General features: G+C 42.0%; 1 protein-coding gene across 2 annotated transcripts in view; it reads right to left on the bottom strand.

Moving 5' to 3' along the window:
* Positions 1-22,651, bottom strand: part of LOC146798337 (RNA-binding protein Nova-2-like) — a 191,086-nt gene that overhangs the window by 60,931 nt on the left and 107,504 nt on the right. For both annotated transcript variants that reach the window (XM_085625594.1, XM_085625595.1), the window contains exon 3: positions 1,720-1,886. In XM_085625594.1, the coding sequence (XP_085481720.1) occupies positions 1,720-1,886 (167 nt within the window). The remainder of the gene's footprint in view (positions 1-1,719; positions 1,887-22,651) is intronic.

The raw sequence follows: 22,651 nt of genomic DNA, 5'->3' as shown, positions 1-22,651 counted from the left end.
AAAGATGGACATCTCAAGATGGACTCCTACTGAAATGTGTAGTCTATGTAATATCCCTATATGCTAATAAAGTTCTTTTTAAAAACAAATGTGTGAGGAAGCAGATTGAGGTGTCGCACCTATCAGAGAGGAGGTGGGGATCCATTCGAAAATGAAGACAACAGAATCGGAGTTGAGTGGTGCATGCGCCGATAGGAAATCCCAGGGCCGTTGAGCACATTTGTTCCGAGGGTGATCTGCCTTCCTTTATTCGGTTCCTGCAAGTGAGTGCCATGATTATGAGCATTTTATTGCTGTAGTTGTGTATGCTGCTGCTCCTTCTTTTCCTCTGACCTGCCTACTTGATATCCACTGTACCCTCACTCAACGGCTTGGCCGCCATACTCCAGACCATGAGACATGGAAACAAAGACTTTGTGGTAAACAGGTAACTCAAGCACAAAAACAACAGGCGATACAAGGTTTTCGGTGGGTCAGATGTGGTCTAGTTACTCCCAGGAAGAGCAGTCGCACGATGGACTCTGGATATAAGTCTGCTTTTTATATACATTTTGGTGTTTCATTTCTGTTTCTAAGTGCAGGAAATAGCAGGCGTCACTGTTACCTAATTTTATGGTGCCTCAGAAGGCTGGAAGGTTAAGAAGGGCTTGACGGGATTTATATGGGGGAGCTGCAAATCACTGCAGATGGCAGCAGCAATCATTTAATTGACGGAGCCATCTTGCCCTCGGTTGTTTTATTATGTATAGAGGAGGAATGGAATTACTGAGGACTGTTACAGAGTTAGGGTGAGTAGAAGGGGAAGATGAGGTCCTGGGACCAAGATTAGGTTGATCCTGGATATGTAAGTAAATCATATGGTCAGAACAAGGAGACAGGAGCTCCAGTCACAATAAACTCACTTTACCCAAGTGTGTGATCCTGGCTAAATCACTATATTTACTGGGCTCTCTCTCACTTTCTTTAGCTCTAGACATTGTGAACACATAGACAAATGCTGAGCACCTAAAATGTTTAAGTTTGCATTTTGAGCATGGCTCTATAAAGACCGAGACTTCAGATACCCTCACATGACCCTGGTTGAACCTGAATAAATCGTATTATCAATTATCATGTGCCATATCTCTTACCATGTAATAAGTTTAGACAAAATCTGATCAATTTCAAGAAATACTAAGGAGAGCCTAGAAGGTTACAGGAGACTTAGAAATTCCTAGTGACCATCTTTACAGCATCAAGACTGTTTATCAGTGCACTGGCCATCACCACGGCACCCGGGCTACAATCTTTCACCGAGGTACGTACACAGTGGAACACCCTCCAGACCAGTGCAACAGTCTATCATCCATTTTTGCAATAAACTGTCAAACAGACTTCTCTCCACCACCTCTTCCAAAGCACACAGACTCTGATACAGCCTGGATGACATCTCCAGACAGGAACCAAACCTGCGGTTCAGGAATCTCCTTAAAAGACTTTCCTACCCACTTCCTGATGGCAATTCCTTTATCCAGAATATCCCACCTAGTAACATCAAACACAGCTCCCACCATAGTAACTTGTCCCTGTCTTTTATTTATATGCACATAGGATCTTATTCTTTAATCTACATCACTAAAGTGCTCTGGACACCCAACTGGGCATGAGATTTATGTTCTAGAAAACAAAGCCTAGGGTGGAATGCCACAACCTGTGGTTACTGCAGTGGCTTTGGCTCACCTGTTTTGCACGGTCAGGGTTCATTGTGGTCTGTGGTTGAAGTAGGTTCAGGGACTCTGGCTTCACCACTGACTGTGGAATCTCCCGCACCTTCTCAGCGATGAAGCAGTGCACAGCGTTCAAGGCTTCAGCCGTTCCCTGTATGAGGCAGACCCGCTCTGTGGTACCTGTGGAGACAGCAGGTGAAACATGAATACGGAGGCCAAGGTGAGAGATTAGTGTAACAGAAGCAAGGTAGAATAGGCACAGAATGGGAGCACAACGACAGGATGACACCCCGCTCAACCTATGCCTCAGGTTGAATCTAACTACAATGTTTCTCTTGTTCTAGACTATTCAACTGAGCCCTACATCTCCGAGGGTAATGACTGAAGAATACTGGGGAGGGATTTCCTTTACTGATCGAACTCTAACTCCCCTTGACTGATTTTCAATTAGCACCCTGAAGTAGCTGGAAATGTAGATGTAGTGCAAGGTTATCAAAATATCAAAATATTGCTAAAGCAATAAAAAACAAGAAACATCAGCTGGAGGGCGGTTATGATAGGCCAATGGTGCAGCTATGAAATACCATGGGCACATTTCCAAATATAATGTATCATAGAAATACTCTATTGCAGTGGTTCTTAACCTGGGGGCCACGATGGATACTCAGGAGGTCTGAGACTGCTTAGAAAGTTAAACAATATTAACACATTATTAAACTGTGTTAAAATAAAAATGCAAAATTTAGAAATAAAAATTTTAAAAGTCTAACAATTAAGTTAGTATCCTCAGATTGATTTGTGGGAGCTGTGCAAGTGTATCAAACAGAATATAGTATGGAGAATGAGTATCATAAATTGAATTTAGAAAAGCTTTCTCCTGTTAAAATTTAGATTTATTTTATATTTGTTTGTAAATTAAATAAAATATTTAATCCTTTCTGTATTTGTTTGCTGAATGCTTGTTTCTGTTTTTTGTGTGAATTGTTTTGACATTCAAATAATCAAAAATGCTTCTAGTTATGACTCAATGGGGGTCCCCGGATTCCAATAATGATTCTGTGGGGGTCCCTGGGTTCCAGTAATGATTAAGTTAGGATCCCTAGAAGTCAAAAGTTTAAGAACCACCGCTCTTTTGTGCACCCGCTTTCTAAGATCTGTGTGATTTGTAACAGTGGTTTTGTATAAAGTTTACTGATTTGCAAATGTGTGCAAGTTTGATATTCTTTATTGTGGTGCATTCAATTGTAGTTACTTTGACAATATGCAAATGTTTCACTGCAGTGCATAACATTTTTACTGGTGTGCTGTATTACCCTGCAACTCAATTATGTGTTTGCGCTTTGAAATCATAGATGGAACAGGCATAATTTCTTGAGTAAAGATTGGTACAAGAGCCTCCAAGCTCATTGTTAATATTAATCCCCTTTTCCTTTACAATCTTTAGTGTTCCAACAATATTGAGACAATTACAACATACTATTGAAGTGCATGTGAGAGAACTGCACAGCGAGGCCATAGTTTCTGAATGAACATGCCAGTCATGCTTTCTCATTTTGGGCCCGTTGCTCCTGTAATGATAAAGGTCGCAAAGACAGTGCCAGGGGTCTCAAAAGGCAAAACAGGGGTCACAGCTTTGACCCCCTGGTGACCACTAACTAACGTTAATGATTATGCTTCAGGGTTGTCCTTTAGAGTCCTAACTATATCACTGATGTCTCTAGATAAGACCTCTAGAATAGGACACGATGGCCCAGGCATGGTCTACCACTCTTCAAGACTGAAAATATGGCTTTCTTTCAGTTTGCGATACACTAAGGAGGGAGAGGGTAAACAGGGAGAAAGGAGGGACTAGAAAGGAAATAGGCGCGAAGGTGAACTGGAAGTGTTGAACAAGACTATGGGCCTCATGTAGGAAGCCAAATACCGGTCGGTAACGGCCGATTTTCGGTAATTATACCGTTACCGACCGGTGTTTTGGCTTTTGAGATGTAGGGGGAGAATTTCATGATTCGGTATTTACCGAATCGGTAAAATTACCGAATCGGTAATATTACCGATTCGGTAAATACCGAATCATGAAATGAGATGTAGGGGGAGTGTGTGGTGGGTGTGGGGATTCGTTATTTACCACCAACTAAAGGTTGGTGGTAAATGACGAATATGTGTAAAAAAGCATTTTTGTGCACGTTTAAGTGTGCAATGTGGCAGACATACATGCCCTTAGGGCATGTATGTGCGCCACATGTGCACACATGGCCGAATCAGGGGTGCAACAGGGTGTCAATGTGACACCCTGCCACCCTTGCATGTGCTCCCCCATTACCGAATCGGTATTTACCGATTCGGTAATGAGGCATACCTTCCCATCAATGGGAAGGTATGCCTCATTACCGAATCGGTAAATACCGATTCGGTAATTACCAAATTTTTCCGAATCGGTAATATTTACCAACTCATTACCTACATTGCATTTACCACTTCATAAATACCGAATCGGTATGATTCGGTATTTATGAAGTGGTAAATGCCAGCCCACCTACATAAGGCCCTATATGAGATCTGGAGATGTTGGCTTTTGAGGGGATTAAAAACTGAGTGAGATTAGGAGAAGGAGCAGGAGTTGGGGCAGCCCGATGACATAGATTGGCCAAATGAGCAGCACCCATCCAATGCATGACTGCATAATCTTTAGCATCCTCTGACCAAAAGAAGGGAGACTATGTCAGGTTTAAAGTCCTTACGCAGCATGCTGATTGGACCCAACACTAACAAGAGATGGGTTCCACAACACAGGCAATGAGTGTGCGACGCCAGTCCTTGATTACATCATGAAATATAAAAGACATCCCACGAATTAGTCAGTTCTATCAATGTCACCAGCCTCCAGGGGACTAGCATAGGTTATTAACTCTAGCTGCATGTCTGAAGCTTGCCAGGGTTAAAGGGTTGATGGAAAATCTCTCTTTTCTCAAGAAGCAGGCATTGATCAGGTAAAATCTACAATTTTCATAAATCTGTAGACTGCAGCACTGCTGAAAACGTAGTGTTCACTACCCACCTCAGAGGGGTAGTCAAGGGGCACTGCTCCCTCCGCTGCTTCCCCTTCTGCATCCCCACAAACTGCTTTCCCATCCACACTAACCTTGCAGCCGGATAAAACGCCAGTAGGCCAGTCAGTTCCACAAAAAACGAAGTCATCTACACAACAGCCCCATTCTCATACATGCCAACCCTCCCGATTCCGGCGGGAGACTACTGATTTCAAGGGTAGTCTCCTCTCTATTCCTACATGCATAACCCCGATACGGAGTTTTGTAAAACTGACAAAAATACAACATCTCAATGTCACTCACACACCAATCTCCCCCTCCAAGAATTACCTCTGACATCAAAGGTTAACGCTTTGTCCTGAATTCTTGGAGGATGAGATTAGAGAATGTGAAGGAATTCCACATTTTATTTTTCTAAACTGCACAAACGAAAACAAAGTTTACAACTTTTTGTGTCAATATATCATAAAAGAGTGAAAAATGAAATGCTGATTGTCATCGTGCATGCCAATAGACCCAATTCAAGCCGATTGCCTCTGCTCCTATATATGTCAGTTGGGAAATACATTCTTAAAGTCTCCCACTTATCTGCTTGAAAATGTTGGAATATATGTTTGAAAACTAACGGGGTGACTTCTCAGTTAATATCAAACAGTAGAGAATGTATAACCTCTGTTCGGTTCGGGGGGTTTGAGAGGTAGCGGTAATTCGGGGGTGAGAGGTTATTCATTTAATCTTTCACAGCTGTGAAAGCGGGAGGGGGAAACGAGCAGCAGAACGCGGGCGACAGCATGTCCCAGAAGGCCCCGCGCCAGCTGCCCCAGCGACAATGGCGCAGCTGCTGCTCCTGACAGATCCCGCTCTTACGAGCTGCTGAGGCTGAAATAAGCGTGTCAAAACCGAAGCTGCAGGCTCTGCCTTTCAATTAAGATTTTAAATGAGTTTTGAAAATAGTGTCCTTCCTGGGAATGTGGACCTGGTCCATCTTTCTCTACAATCTTTTGGGGGTCTACCTTGTCGCAGAAAAGTCACGGGTTCCCCGGACTTTGCCTCCTCCCCAATTTCCAACATTGTATTCCTCATCATAAATAAGCCAACGTACACTCTTATCTTGTGGTGGTCATTTGTTGGCCGCAGTTTTGTTAGGAATACAGTATATATATTGCATGTTGTTGCGTGTCATGCCATAAATCATTCCCGGCTTGTGCCATCCCTTCCTGTATTGGGAGGTTTGCATGGCGCTCGGGTCCCCTTTGCCCGGTGGGGGCCGGTGCCTCTGTGGCGGTCGCTACGGGGGGGGGGGGGGGGAGGGGGGGGGGAGAGGTTTCTCGCTTCGGGTGCTGGCTAGGCACCGTGAACCTGTTCTGTCCGGGGGTCGGCGTGGCTTATGGCGCTGGCCCTTGAGGCCCCCTTCGTTCATGGGGATTGCTCCCAGTCCAGGTCTTCCTCTCCACAGGTCTTATCTCATGAGCAGAATTTCCTGTGGACAGAGGTAGTCTTGAAGCCCAAAACAAACCCATATCTGTTTCTCATCCCTCCCCTGTGTGGCTGACCTCCTTTGCCACAACCTGTAATTTACATAAAAAGGAAGGATGCTATTCCACTTCCTTTAATTATCCAAGCTATTCTATTAAGTGAAACCAAAACTAAGGGAAGTGAGGGATAGGAAACTCTGACTGCGGGGAGAGAGACCTAGACAAGTAGTAATGTTTAAATTACCGATAACTGCATTACTGTTAATCCTTCCCCTTACCTTCATTACTTACTTAATTAAGGCAGTCCTGCTAACCAGACAACCAACCGTAGTCACGCCAACATTGAAATAAAAAGGACCCCCCTCCTCCTGTTCGTTCAAAAGCACCGCTGCATACTTCTGTTTTAGTTGCCTTGGATTACTGGAAGGGGGAGGGAGGGGTGTAAGTAATTTAAGCGAGGAGAAGGACTCAGAGTAATGCAATTACCTGTAAGTAATTGAGAATTACCCTATTGTCCCCCTCACTTTCTTTACTTATTATTTGAGTTTTACAAAACCACTACAATTCAACCTTGTATGCTTAAAAACAATAGTAGTTTTATTAAAGAAACACACTCACAGAGAGGAAAGAAAATGCCTCTATTACTTAATAGAAGCCAATACGCATGAACCAAATACATTGCCCACTTCTATTTCCTGTGTAATCCTTTAGTGGTTCGCAAAGGTGGAAGGACAATTCCAGGTAGTTGGCCTACAAATCTCTGACATAGAGACACACTGTATCTCCGCAATAGAAGTTCGCATACCTCAGTAGATTTACCCTAAATATCCTAATAGGCCGTAGCAATGAGGGATCTAATCTAACGGCTTAGTGAAGCAACAGATGGCTTATACCCTTTTAGTATGGGGTTTAAATTCACAAATAAAGATGTGGATACTCTAAAGGAAGCTACTCTCTCAGGGTGAATTTGGAGGGCTCTCCAAACATCTAAAATTGTGGAGTTCTTCAAAACAAAGAGAATGCAAAAATTGGGAAAGGATCACCTCTTGTTTCTTGTGGAAGGAAGAATTAACTTTCAGAAGGAAGGAACAGGACCCAAAATCACACTGTCCTCAAACACCTGGCAAAAAGGGAGTTTCATATGAGAGTGCTGTCAACTGCCCCAACCTCCTTGCCAAGGTGATCATGAATGAAAAAGAAAAATGTAAAAGTCAAAGTCTTGATATCTATTTCTCTCCAATGTTTGCCCAGAGGACCAAGGTTCCAAGAAGGAAACTGTCAAGGGGGAGCTAGGTGAATATACAATTTATCAGAATTGACAAGGCAACTATTTTTATTTTTTTTAAAAGGTGGCCCTTAACATTCTATGGTTGGGAGACTTTATTCTACATCCGTGCAAACACAATTTAGAGAGGGTTTGTGCTGTGGGGGATATGAGGGGCAATGCTGTCCATCACATTTCGCATAATACTTATGGAAACTCTCTCAATAGCTTAATGTCAATAAGAAATATGGTTATGGTCAACAACTTAGCCTCTAGTAATGATACCCTATTTCCAACGTTTTGTAGGGTTCACCAGGAATTGACTATTGACTTTATACTGGTTTCAAATCCCTTAAATATCAGATGTAGTAAAGTAACTACTGAATTCAATATTTTTAGTGATCATGCGATTTTAATGGGTGAAATTTAATGTATCCAGAAGTTTGCGACAAACCCTCAGATAATTGGTCAACCAATATTAGCAAGGCGAAATGGATACCAACTGAAGTGGCCAAAAATTGATAAAAAGAAGGTCATACCAAAAATTATCAGGAGTGCCCCTCCCACCATTAGCATTTGTTTAGATCCTGACAACGACCTCCAGTCTGTGGTATCTTCCTTTGTAGACTTTTTAGAATGTATAAGGACATCACTTGTCAAGCACAGCCCTAACTAGCTGAAAAGGGGGAAGGGCTGATTTGACTCTATTTGTTCCTAGAAAAAGAAAGAGCTTATTAAAGCTTTCGGGGTCAAGCCTAGAAATATTTCAGAAATTTCTATACGTAGAAGGGAATATAAAGCGGTGAGGAAAAACAGGGAAAAGGAACTAAAATATAAATCTGGGTAAATTTAGAGCAGGCCTTGGCCTCAGGTAACTCAAAGGAGTTCTGGGGAATATTAAATGGCCCGCATTTTAAAACTCCAAATGACCCAGTCCTTGATGTTAATGTGGGGGAGGAGGATTGGGTGGCTCATTTCAAAGGCATTTTCTTCCCATCTGATTACGTATCACCATCAGTAACCTTTACCCCTGAGATTTATCTTTCATTCAATTATAATGAAGTCAGGAACGGGATTGAGGTATGCAGCAGTTGGACAGCCCCGGGGCCCGATGGTGTCCCAATGGATTTCTTCTTTGAGAACATGGATATATGGGTTCCCTTTTTTAACTACTGTTTATAGTAAAATCGCCTTAGTGGGCCCCCCTAAGTCCTGGAAAACAAGTATTATTGTCCCCATTCATAAAAAGGGAGACAAAAATAATCCCGAAAGTTATCGACCGATCTCGCTGATCGATACGACGGCCAAACTTATGGGCCGCCTACTTTTAACGAGACTAGAGGCAATTGCGAGGAGTAAAAACATCTTAATGGAGACCCAGTATGGATTCCAAGAGGGAAAAGGAACAATAGACCAATGCCTGAATCTGTCATTGATCATGGAAAGATACGTCAGAGCCAAGGGTGGGAAGATCTATCTTGCCTTCATGGACGTATCTGCAGCTTTCGACTGCGTGTACCACCCTAGACTCTGGCAGATAATGGAGGTGATGGGAATAGATCAGGCATTGGTTGACTTCTTCAGGCAGTTGTATTCTGACGCCTCCTCCTCAGTCCGCTATAGGAGGAACGGGGAGTGTACCCGCTCATTTAAGATCTTGAGAGGGGTAAGACAAGGCTGCGTCCTGGCACCATTTTTATTTTCCATCTACACTAATGGCGTGGGAAAACATCTCGAGGGCGCAGCCTTGGACGTCCCTGTGTTTGCTAACCATCAGCGGTTACCAATGCTAGCATTGATGGCGAGAACTGGGAGCGGGCTCCAGTATCTTATATCTGCCTATGCAACTTTCATGGAATCATTAGATCTAAAGGCCAACCAGAGCAAATCTTTTATTATCATTGCGGGGGTGGGAAACATGACAGACCTCCTTCTTTTTTTATGGACTCCAGTAAGATTGAGGTGGTGGGATCGTTCCCCTATTTAGGAGTTCTTTTTGATAGAAACCAATCATGGTCTAAATTACTAGAGGGAAGAGCATTGGGCATGCAGAGAAACCTTATGGCACTGAAAACATTCTCTAAAAGGCTGGGAATCAAACCTCTGATCTCAATGAAAAAAAAATTACCATGCTAAAACTAAGGCAGCAGCAGTATATGGTGCAGCGATTTGGGGGATGACTCCCTGTGATACTCTGCAGTCCATAGAGAACAATTTGTTTAAGTCTTTTACTTCCGTTCCACAGTCATATTCAAACTATGTTTTGCATATGGAATTGGCTTTACCATACATCATTGACACGATTAAAATGGCACCACTCCTACTGTCGCACTCTATCTGGTGCAGGGTGACAGTTCCCCTCACGCAAAACTTGATAGCACTCACTCTAAAGTCAGATAATTACAGTAGGGTTAAGTGGCTACAGTATGTGGAGTTGGAATTATCTGCCATTCGTTTAGGCCGCCTTTTTAAGGACCCCTCTACTTGTAAGTCCATGTCTAAGCAAAAACTGGTTGAGATATTCATTTTGAGGGCACAATATCTGAGAAAGGGAAAAAACTGCCACACCCAGACGGCTCGTATGTATGAACTAACACCAGTGTTGATGGAGGGAAGTTTTCTGTATTTGGCTGATGTCACACTCTAACACCACAAATACATTTTACTGAGATTTCGCATAAATCCCGTTGATGATAGGATTTCTAGGGAAGCAATATAAACATTCAGATCTCTCAGTATGTCCTTGTGACAACAAGTCCCCACAAAATGATCTCCCATGTTTTGTTTTTTTGTGGTTTTTATTGTCAAGAACGACACAAATTTATTGTACCAATTTGCAAGAGTCAAAATTGTTTTTCTATAGCCTCATTTCTCTGGGCATGTCTTAAAAAGAGAAAGCAGCTGGGCCCTTAAGATGTAGCAGGATGGCTTATCATGTTTTTATTGTATTCATATTGATTAATTCGATTTTATGATATAATGAATGTTTGCATTATTTTTATACCTGGGTTTATGATTATTTTTACTATGTCTTTTATAAACTGTGACTGTAAACACTTTTATGATCTTATGAGTAAGATCGAATAAAGGACTTTGAGATTGAATATTCAAATACTCCCTTAAAAAACCTAGGAACCAAACCCTCAGGATCAAGCAGGTTATCCCATGATGACATGTATGCTCTTATAAATGCCCACTGAACTCACAGAGTGGAGATTCTTAGATTCAGTGAATCCGTAATCTACAGGGAAGAACATAACTTAGAATACATTCATAGTAGAGGCATTTAATTGCCTTACACCACACCATTCACTGATTAAGACCCTATCCATTCCCAACCTCTCAATCCCCATGCCTCCCTCTGTAAGATTGAAAAGATTATTGGAGCTGAACTGATTGGAGGTCTCCATTCTTCCCCCTACCTAATTCATATCAGTAGAGTAAACCAACTCAAGCATTCCCAAGTTGGCGCAGTCAGTAACACAGTAGTTCTCTTTCTCCTGACCCTCATGAGAAATTTGAGAAGGAGAGGAAAAAAAAGAAAAGGAGAAGAGGAGACTGGAGGGCTACCTGCATGACAGAGCATCTTCAGTCCATACCTGTTCTTCCCTTTTCTGGGAACGATACCGGTTTGACAGAGAATTTTTCCTTGTTGAAAATACATTTATCACTGGAGACCCCCGTCTTTGGGCAATCTATGAGAAGATCGAAGGATGAAGGCAAAAGTTCACTGAAGAAAGAATTCTTCTGCTCAAAGAGTCTGTCACATTATTCAGGCCCTCTTGAATGTGAACTGCTGAGGCAGACATGATTCTCTTGTGATAGAGCTTGTATGATATGTTTGATATTTTTACCAAGGAGTATGATCTTGTTCCCCTGTTTGCTCAAGTAGGCCATGGTTGTTACATTGTTCATCCAGACGTCGCCAAGATTTCAGAAGAAAACGCTTACAAGGCTTGATGAATGGCCTCTTGATCCCTCCAATTTGAGGACTTCCTGCTCTAGCCCAGTGACATCCTCCCTTGACTTGATGATGTTTGAGCCATGTTCACAAACCTGAAAGACTGGCATCTGTAGAGATGTCTAGGTGAGCTGGAGGAGATAAGGGAACTCTCTTCAGGTTGGTCGAAGAATTCAGCTACCACCAAAGCTGTTGAAGCACCTCCTATGACAAACAAACTCTCTGTGCAAAAAAAACTGGAACTTTACAAGCTCTGCCTGAGGCAGAGTAACCAACCCCTAGGTTGTATGGAATCGAACTCCGACAAAGAGTCTTTCTTGGGATGACGTTAAACAGTTTATGTAAAATCCGTGTAGTTGCTACAATTCCAGAACCCTCAGAGTGGGAAGTTGGACCAAGTCTCTTGAAGCTGCGTGAATGAACAAGTTGTTGAGGTACGTTGTAGGAAAATGCCCTCCTTGGGACACAAAGCTACCCGAGAAGAGAGCATTTTTGTGAATATCCTTGGAGACGATTTCAAGTCAAAGGGATAACTGATCATTGGAAATGACGCCCTGTTATTGCAAAACCCAAGCGATTCTGATGTTCTACAGCAATAGGAGCATGGAGGTACACATCTTGTAAATCTATTGTGGTTAGAAAGTCTTTTTCCCTTATCGTTGGAATTATTGACTGGAGATTCACTATCTTGGAATGGACTGTTTGTACCCAGATGGTCACCCTCTTTTGATCCAGCACTGGCTTGAATGAACTCCATACTTTTTGGATGAGAAAGGTAATGGAATGCAAACCCTTACTGTTCTGTGAAGTAGAAACTCTCACAATGGCCTTTTTTCACAGAGGGTCCAGAGTACCTGGCAAAAGGGTCTTCCGTTTTGATGGATTCTTTGGGATTGGAGTAGAAATCAAGTCTATCTCTGGAGAAATCTCTGTAAAGTCTATGCGATAACCATGTCGAATTACAACCAAGACTCACTGATCGCTGATGTTGTGTTCTCAGGCTTGTGTGAACTCCTAAATCCTCCCATCCACAGACCTCATGGATGCTAAGAAACTGTAATGGTCAGGGCCTTCACTCCGATTGTTCTGGATGATCAGTAGGGTCAGATTTCTTGGCTTGCATCACAAACTGAAGCCTTTTTCTTGCGTTAGGAAAAAGATTTATAATCCTTTAGTAGGAGAATGAGAAAAATGGCCCTGGAATATATTTGAGGATATGAAGATGAGGAATATTTACTCTGAGGAATGACATGCTTTCTATGTTTGAAAGCCTTGGTAATAATCTCTTCAAGCATTTCCTCAAAGAGCATCTTGACATGAAAGGATAGTTTTAAAAAAACACCTTCTTCAATGCTCCCGCTTTCCATTCAAACATCTGAAGGTTTCCTCTTTGCTACCACCTGTGCATCAGTAGCCACCGAAAAAGCAGTGGTTCTCATTGGTATTATTCTTTAAAATAAATCTAATTTGTCTGCAATTATTACCTTTCACAGGTAATGTACACCATACATAGATCATCATTCCTTTCAATCAAAAGACTCATAGTTTATCAATCTGTAACAATTTCTGGCTAAGATATACAAGTGCTAAAGTGCAATGTGTCCCAAGTGAGCAAAATCACAAAAACACAACATATACAATAGGAACAGTGAAAAGACCAAACTGTGTATTTACAACAAACAACTTTGGATCATAATTAATGGACTCAGCATGGCTATGCCTGTTACACAAATCAGGCCTCTTTTTTTGTTTAAATTTGTTTTATTGGTTTCAGGTTTGTTCCGCATATCGGGTCGTGCATGTACATTCACAATTCAAATTTATGCACAAAGATGTTTTTTAACAAAATGTACAACATAGTTTACCCCAATGGTTAGTAGCACAGGCAAAATTAGCATGTTAACATTAGCTGTAGCGTCCTGCTGTTTCATATTTAAACAGTTTTATGCATAACATTGATGCAACAAGGAAAAAACAAGACATTTACCATCTCTCACAGACTTGAGTCATTACATTAGTGCACCACGTTAGCCTACATATGCCACTAGCATTTATTGCCTACCATCTCCCACGTTCGCAACACTTTATTATGGTTTAGCTTGGACCTATGTACACACATGAGGCCTCTTGAACTTTGTTTGTTGGTACTGTGTCTCACACAATTTGATCTTTTCACTTTTTCTATTATATATGTTGTGGTTTGTTGAAAATTGTCAAAATCTGTTAAACGGTGAGGAGCAATCGAACATTATTTATGTTGCACATCGACTGTGAACAGTACTAATTGCTCACAAATTACATTTTGGTAAAGTATGATACCAATGAAAGCCACTGTTTTGTGGTTATAGCTGTATACCCAGGTTACCATGGATCTGAGGTTGCTCTTGTTGATAAGTCAAATATACTTTTATTTGATTTGATTTCATAAAAAAATCATAATCTATGTAAGCCAGATAGGGTTGAGGAGGGGAGTTTTATTATAATGTTGGCATAGCTACGATTGGTTTTCTGGGTAAGCAGAACTGCCTCTATTAAGAAGTATTGAAAGCGAGGGGGAGAACTAAAAAATTGTCAGCAAGTAAACAGGCGATTACCTCCTTGCCAGTGTTCCTCTCCACAGTCCTTACGTCATGAGTTGATACCAAAGCAAGAATCAGGTTCATAAATCACAAACATCTCTTCTTGTTGTGTATAAAATATGTAATAATGAATTTAAATACACCAATAAACACAAATCAGTTACGCAACCACAGATTATGCATTTATTAGAGAGCCTAATACTGTAGAACCAAAAATAGATAGAACATTTCCTCCAAGCTGCAATCTGTAGTGTTACATAACTTTGTGAGGCTTAGCACACAAAGCTGCATTACAAATGTATGGGATCACTGATCCCTTAAAGAAGTCCATGAAGCCGCAGTTCCCCTTGCTGAACTTTATTGTACCTTTTTGAGAATGGACAGCCCTGTATGTTGTATGCTGGAATTATCATTTGCTTTGTCTACTAAGGGTAGAATCTGATGGCTTTAATCCTTAACCCACTATGCCAGCAGTGACACACACATCTTCCCACCTTCTATAAGGCTCTGTTTGAGACAAGTAAATCTTGAGCGCACTTTTCACACCTAAGGTATGTAACAGCTGTTTTTCAGAAGTAAATTAATGAAAAGATATTGCAGGCAGTACTATATCGCTGATACATTGACAGCCTGAAGGGATTTTGGCACAAACTGAGGATTTAGGCTCACAACCTTATTTTCAGGAAAAAAGCTCTGGAAATACCCTCAACTCTCCAATCCTTCTAGCCAAAGAAACAACCACGAGAAAAAATAGCTTTTATGTCAAAAACGTCAAATCTACCTGCTTTTAAGGGTCATCAGGGACCTGATGTAATACCTTTGAAACCAATGCTAAATCCTATGATGAAGCAGGAGAATGCTGCACTAGTCTTTTAAAAAAGAACGTCTTTAACAATCTAGAGACAAAAGGCTCTATGAATTCAAAATGAGAGTTTCTATATGCTTTTACAGTGACGCACTGGGCCCTAAGAGTTGAGGTGGCTAACCCCATCATGAAACCAACTTTCAAAAAATGCAAAATATTTATAGGTTCTACCAACAATCCAGACAACTGCCTATATTTACACCTTTTATCAAACGTTTGCTAGTGTCGAGAGTTTGGCTTCAATGTGGAGTTGTGTCTCAATTGCTGAACAAATTCATCTATTTCACTGAAAAACACCTAGCCAGTAAAAGCAACCTCCCAACAACCATGTCACTAACTGGAGCTGCGACAACACTTGCTGTGGAAGCTGAAGGTTATTCGGGTGGTATGGAACCAAAATAATTCTCCAATGGGGAAGAATTGCTAGTTGGAACAAGAGTGGAAATCAAGGGCGACATTCCTAGTAAGAAGCGACCAAAAGAAGTGTTTTCTGATCCTCCCTGATCATCTGAAATCCTTTTGGGATCATGTATATTGGAGAAAACCATACATAAGAGATTTGGCCCACTTGAACAGCATTGTACCAGCTTTCCAGGGCACTGGGCAACAAATAATTGTGCAGTAAAAGGGAAGGACACCATTTTCCCTTGATGCAATGCTAACCCAAACCTCTTCACCAAATGCTGAATGTCCTTGTTGTCAACTATAGGGCATGTGTGAGAGGGGGACCACTTTGTTGAGATGACCTACTGTCCAATTCTTTATCCCTGTTAAGTAAACTGCTTTCAAAGACTGCAGATGTCTTCTCCCATAATACCAGTCTTGTGTGCTAGGAAACTCACAGATTGAATATGACAATTCCCCTTAAGACTGACATAACTCATCACCATTCTGACTGTCCTGACCTGCACATGCTGATTTAGCACAGAGTACCTAGAGAACGAGATTAATAGCCTCCAGCTCCTTCCAATTATATGATGTCTTTGTTTTCTAAACTGAACACTTCCTCTTGATTGAAGTTTCTTCTAGAGTAGCACACCAGTCCAAAGTGTTGACATCCATGTACACAATTCTGGTTTGCACCACTTGTAGAAGACATCCTGAAATAGATTTTCCTCTCTCAATCACCAGTAGAGTGAATGTTGAACCTGCACAGTCAATGAGACCTCTTATTTGTAATTTTGTGACTCTGTGTTGCAGTGGAGTTACAAATGCTTTATCTTGGGGTATACATGTAATCTCGTCCAACAAAGTATGGTCACTGCCACGGCTATCAACCCCTGTACTCTCAACCAGTCTCTGACTTTCAGAGTTTTGCGGCTAAAGAATATTAACAGTTTCAAAACTAATTTTTGCCTTCTAGCTATGGAAAGGAATACAAGTCTCAAATCCTTGTTGAAATGATCCCCTATAACTTGGAGATCTTATGTCTGTGTTAATTGTGACTTTGCATGATTTACCGAAAATCTGTGACTCTGGACCTAGCTCGCAAACTTCCCCCACATATTGCTGTGCCTTAGAAAGAGAAGAAGTAAAATGTAAATGTTGTATATTTGTAAAGCGCACAGCTGCCCCAGCAACGGGGCGTCCCGGCGCTGTATACCGCTGGGGAACCCATCCTGGCTTTCCCTGTGAGATGGTCCCTACTGGGCATCTCCAAGGTGAAGACAAGCATCCCCGGCACTGATGGGGCCGTAAGTGGAGATTAAGCAAGCTATTGCCCAGAGTTGCTGAGTGGGATCCATGGTTAGAGTAGGCACCGAGGCGAGAATTATCGAGTCCGCTGACCTTGGCCCAAGACCCTGCCGCGTCGGGAATCGAACCCTGGTCCCGGGCCGACCTCTGCTTCCGGGTCCGCTGCCTCTAACCAGTGAGCCACACCACTCGAATAAGTGATCATCCAGTAAGGAAAAAATAAATTCCCTTATTGGGATTATCTCCCACCAAAGGTGCTAACACTTTAATAATAAACATTCTAGATTAAGATAATAAGCCAAACAGGCGCCTTGTATTGAAAATGTTCTACTATGCAAAGAATAAGATACCTCTGAGATGCCTGATGAATTGGCACTTGGAGATGTGTTTCAAGCAGATCCAAAGACTTAAAGAAATCTCTACTCCTTATCAATGGAAAAACTGATTGAAGGGTTAGCAATTTGAATTTTCCTGGAGGAAGGAAGGAATTCCCCTTTATGAGGTCCAGAATCAGTGTGAAATATCTGGATAACTTTTTCACCAGCAGGAAAATTAAGTGCATTCCCCCCCTCCCCCCCCCCCCCCGATGGAACGTAACTGGTCTCACTGCTTTTTTTTTCTGAAGCAATTTCTGAACTCCCTTCAGTAAAGCCAATGTTTTCTTTTGCTTTCCAGCAAGAAGAGTATAACAGAGCCAGTCTAGTGACGTAGATTAAAACACTCTCAAGTATCCTTCGTGCACAATCTGCACCCAAAGATCAGTGACCATTTGTCACCATTCCTTTAGAAAAAAAAGTCTGCCTTCCACAGGATACTCCTCTGATGTCCTGGCATAGTCATGCTTTAGGTGGTACTTGAGCATGTCCTGAAGCTAGCTCTTGATTGCTGAGACTGGGTTTTCTTCACAAAAGGCAATGACACCTTCCATGAAAGGGCTAATTTGAATTCCTAACCTGAAACACCAGCCCAATTGCTATGCAGTTTCCACATGATCTTCCTCCAGAATGCTTCCAATCCCTTAACCAAGTCTTCTAGCTAACTTCAGAACAATGTTTTGCCCCAAAAGGACCTTCATTAAGAGGCGTTTGTGTATCACACCAGCCTTCAATTAACTTATCAAGATCTGGTGTGTGACAGCAATAAAAGAACCCGCTGCTGACACATTTAAGGAGTCATGGGATTTAATCAAGATGAAGTGCACCTGTTGCTCCATCATCACCAATATGGCAGTCAATTCTGCTCCCTGTTCCAGTTGTTCTACCAGTTCATGAAATTCTTTAAAGACTGAATAGTCTAGCTGGAATAGGCTGCTGCCATGATAGAAATGTTACGTTATGCTGCATAAGCTCTTGTTACTGGCAAATCAACACTTTTGTCAGCTGCGTCAACAGCTTCTTCCGATATTGTAGAGCCTTGCATCACTAATCATGCCATTGATTAATCTACTTGTACATGGTAGGAAACTGATCTGAATACCCTAAATAGGATATCTTCTGAACAGAACACTTGGGAAAGGATTTTACTCCACTTCCTTCCATTCAGCCTCTTAAATGCATCACATTGCGGGAGGTTCGCCTGATCTTTTTTTTGGTTCTGATTCCTTCTCCACTGGCTCATCATGGAAGGACATATTTCACCAAATATGCTGCAGATCATCTATCAGGACAGACCCCTGTATGAACCTGCCTTTAAACTCTTCCTCGTCATTATCTTTCCCATTTGGATCAGGCAAGTCCATGAGCATCCTCTTAGGAATTGTCTCTTTCAATCAGTTACTGAATATCTAATATGGCTGGGATCACTCCAAGAGGATCCTCTATTTAAATGACACATGTCTCCTCCAAATTGTGCCTTTTCTCAGTAACCTTTTTAGGCTGATCAATTGCTAACAATCTCAGCCAATGCAAGAAACACCAATTAAGAATCCTCAGTCTGCTTTTCTACCATACAAATGCCTGGTGATCACTCCCCACAGAGATAAGCAATGCCCAAATGTGTGAGAAGCCACCCAGTGGCATCCCCAGAGCTGAGTTTATGGGGAGGAACACATTGAGTCACTGATAAAACAGTTTTAATATAACTTTGTATGTGAGAGGACATATCTAATAATAATAATAATACTGACATTTATAAAGCGGGAACAGCTACCAACTGAGGTGTCCCGGCGCTATAACAACAGGTGGGCCACACAGGTGCCACAGCAACAGACCCTCGAGAATTAGTTTAGACTGAAGAGCCACGTTTTCGCAGTTTTCCTGAATATTGGTTCAGAATCAATGTGACGCATGTGGTTCGGCAGAGAGTTCCATAATTTGGCTACCTCCGCCGTGAAAGATCTGGTGCCGAGCTTTCCTAACTCGAGGAATGCAAAGCAGGTTTTAAGTATTAGACCTCAGTAGGCGATTTTGCTTATAAGTACGAAGCCGTTGTTTCAGGTAACTAGGACAGTTACCATGGAATGTCCGGAAGGTTAGGGTTATATATATATATATATATATATATATATATATATATATATATATATATATATATACACATACACACACACACACACACATATATATATATATATATATATATATATATATATATATATATATATATATATATATATATATATATATATATATATATAAATAAATATGCCTCACTGTGTCCTCCGATAAAGATGCACTCCTCATCAGGCTGCTTGCAATCTTGTGGCACAAACCGGCAACCAATTCTGCTGTACTTTCATCTGCCCTACGCGTTTCGGACTGCCACAGTTCTTGTTCACAGGCTTGAAATGCAGGCTCACAACTAAAACTGAAGACCACTAATTGATTGACCAATTTTCTTTTATTGCCCCCTAGTGGGCTTTTAGACTATTCAAAACCACGGACCCGCTGCATAGCCAGCGGGTCGATGGTTTGGAATAGTCTAAGCCGTACATGGAACATCAGACCAATAGAAAATTACAAACTGTGCAATTGATATTGGCGGCCGACTGAAGGGCATGACAATTATGAATTAATTTTGCGGCGTCACAACACCCACTGGAGGGATGTAATGGAAACTGTTTGAACTACTAATACCAGCATGCAATTCTTCATTTGTGAAAGCCCAATAGAGGGCAATAAAAGGAAGCTGGTCAATCAATTAGTGGTCTGCAGTTTCTGTAGTGAGCCTGCATTTCAAGCATATAGAGGTTAGCATATAGAGGTTAAAAAAAAAATTATATATATATATATATATATATATATATATATATACATACACACACACACATATATGCATAGTCATATTTGACCATTTTAAGCAAACAACACTGCTTTACAATGTAAGGGAGTTGAACAAATTATTGAGTGTGGCATATTCTGGAAATTGATCGATACAGTAGTGGTCTGCAGTTTTAGTTGTGAGCCTGCATTTCAAGCATATAGAGGTAAAAAAAATATATATATTTATATTATATATATATAGACATAGATGCAAAGCCATATTTGACCATTTTAAGCAACAAACAATGCTTTACAATGAAAGGTAGTTGAACAAATTATTGTATGTGGCACATTCTGGTGTTTGTTGTTGTTGTGTCCCCTTCTGTTACATTCCGCAACTAAGGTGGTGGGGCACAATCAGGGGAGGAGTAAGACAAATAAATCTGAGGCACATGCCGTACCAATAAACCCAGGGAAAAGTAGCAGTAAGCCACCAAACATGCGACACAGATCAACCAATGATAGATCTCCTGCCATTAACCCATAGATGTCAACCGCCATCTGACCTTCTTTCGTTGCTGCTGAGTAGCAAGTCTGTACTTTTTTTTGTGGTTGTTTAAGCAACTTGGAAGCTATACATTTGTGAAGAACGTTTTAGATGCATGCTATGAGGCCAAGTTCAGCCTGGAGGGCCTGTGATGCATCTTACATGCAGTATAAGAAAGCTGTTATTATTTCCAGATCACGCGCCACTGCACGGCTGCAACCTGCAGGCGCCATTATTTTCTCCTGTCTGGTCAAATGGACCTGCAGTCAGCAGCCAGAATGGCTCGCTTACCGCCTGGTTGGAGGTGGGGTAGACGCATCAGCCAACTTGAGGGTTGCGCAGTGAGCAGCAAGCACGAAGCAGCTGGGAGGGATTCTCTGCTGATATGATCCCCACGAGCACATCAAGCAGGGTGCTCAGTCCCCTTTCAAGTTGACTGACCACCTCTCCGTCACATCTTCCATGTCAGACAATATCAGTCTCATGTAGCTGAAGTATGAGACAAAAATTATGAATTACCCGTTTACCTGTACTCACCATTCGTCTCCTTTCATGAATAGATTTGACCCCGAGAACCTACGCAGTAGCAGGCGTAATTGGTGGGGTAGTGCCGAACCACCCACTCAAGGTCCTTATACTCAATGGACATGATAGGCAACTGGTTAAAACAAAAACATTAGTGTTTTTCCAGGAATTCAGGGGCCCAGAGACAGGGTCGTCCTACCCCAGGCTCCCTACATGGCAGTACCTATCACTGGTGGGGCAAACCATCCAATTCGCGGTACCGATTCTTGAGGAATTCGATAGTCAAAAAGAGATAGAGTGAATTGTCAAATAAGTACGTAAATTGGTCAAAAGAAAGCTTTTTACTGGCAATTCATTGCCATGCCTAGTTTCGAAGAACACATCCACCATATCTAGCTGCGAGAGGGAACACTTGGAAGAGTGGGCTTCCAAAGGGGTATTCCCACAATCTTCCATCAGCAGAAAGCTCAAAAAGGAAATTGGACGTTTGGCGCTCAGAGACAGGCATTTATGCCCATAGATCAACAACTGTAATCCTAGTCTATGAAAACCACACATTGCCAAGGTAGTTTCTGCATTGACCTAATCTGTTAGACAACACTGCCATGGCAGATATTACATTAACCTAGTGTGTAAAGCACCATATACCAAGTATCCAAAGCACCAATGTCATGCCAAAAATTAAATCATCTAAATACTTGGGAGCCCATTTCCCTGGGGTACACAGAACCCTCGGTAATGCTTTCAGAGTTCACATTACCCGGGGACGTAGAGCACCACTGCCATTCTAGATGGCAAACTGCACAGTTATGACCAGCATCTTTGTAATGTCAGAAACTTAGGTTTCCTGGTATTAAAGCCCTATTCAAATGCAAGCAACTTATAATATGCTATCCCCCTCCCATACCCTTAAGGTTACAGCTAACAGGGGGCCCTGACCTGAGGACGCATGTCCTTGGAGCTGTAAGCACCGTACCACCGGCTTACTCTGGAGTGCTTTCAGTTTGTGGAGCAAGTAGACTACTCATCCAAATGTGGGTACTGGCAAGGGGTTAAATCAAGGATAGAACTAATACACACTTTTAGGGCTGGATAATGGCAGCCATTCACCTCTGAAACAGTCCCCCAACTAGCATCCCATGGGTGAAATGCTAGCGTGACTCTTTTCTAGCCCTAGTAGCATACCAGGCACATTTTAGGAAAGGGTACAGAAAAATGCACTGTTTAGAAACCATGCTTATCAAATATTATTTGATTGGGAAAACATTCCACCCTGACGCACCTCCCACCCCTTTCACTATAGCCCCTGAGGATGCTTGAGAACCGGCTTAGCATGGCCTGTTTTCAGGTATGACCAATCAGTCCAAATGATATTGGATTGCTAAATATATGTCTTTGATCAGCTCCTGCGTCGGCATCGAAGGGCAATGCGTCTGTTACGATTGACGCAAAGTGGTCACTGCATCGACTTTGATGCTTCTGTACAGCAGAAATCTCCTTTCAAAGGCCCAGGACTCGATTGGCGCCACTTGTCAGGGCAGGACTCACAGTCCAGGTGCTGCTGTAGAGTTGCAGGAAGTCTTTGATGGCCCTAAGACTTCAGAACAAGGGGCAATCCCGCAAGCCCTTGGAGTCACTCTGGGTTTAAGTAAGGTGGGTCCAGTCCTTGTCCTCGGCAGGGCAAAGATCAGCAGGCAGCAAGGAAGCACAGCAAAGCAGAAAAGCAGTTCTTCCAGGGCAGCAGTCAAGCAGAGTAGCAATCCTTGTAGCACAGTGGTCTTTAC

Source organism: Triturus cristatus, chromosome 9, assembly GCF_964204655.1.
Source record: "Triturus cristatus chromosome 9, aTriCri1.1, whole genome shotgun sequence".
Classification (NCBI taxonomy): Eukaryota; Metazoa; Chordata; class Amphibia; order Caudata; family Salamandridae; genus Triturus; species Triturus cristatus.
This window is presented reverse-complemented; position numbering and strand designations above follow the sequence as displayed.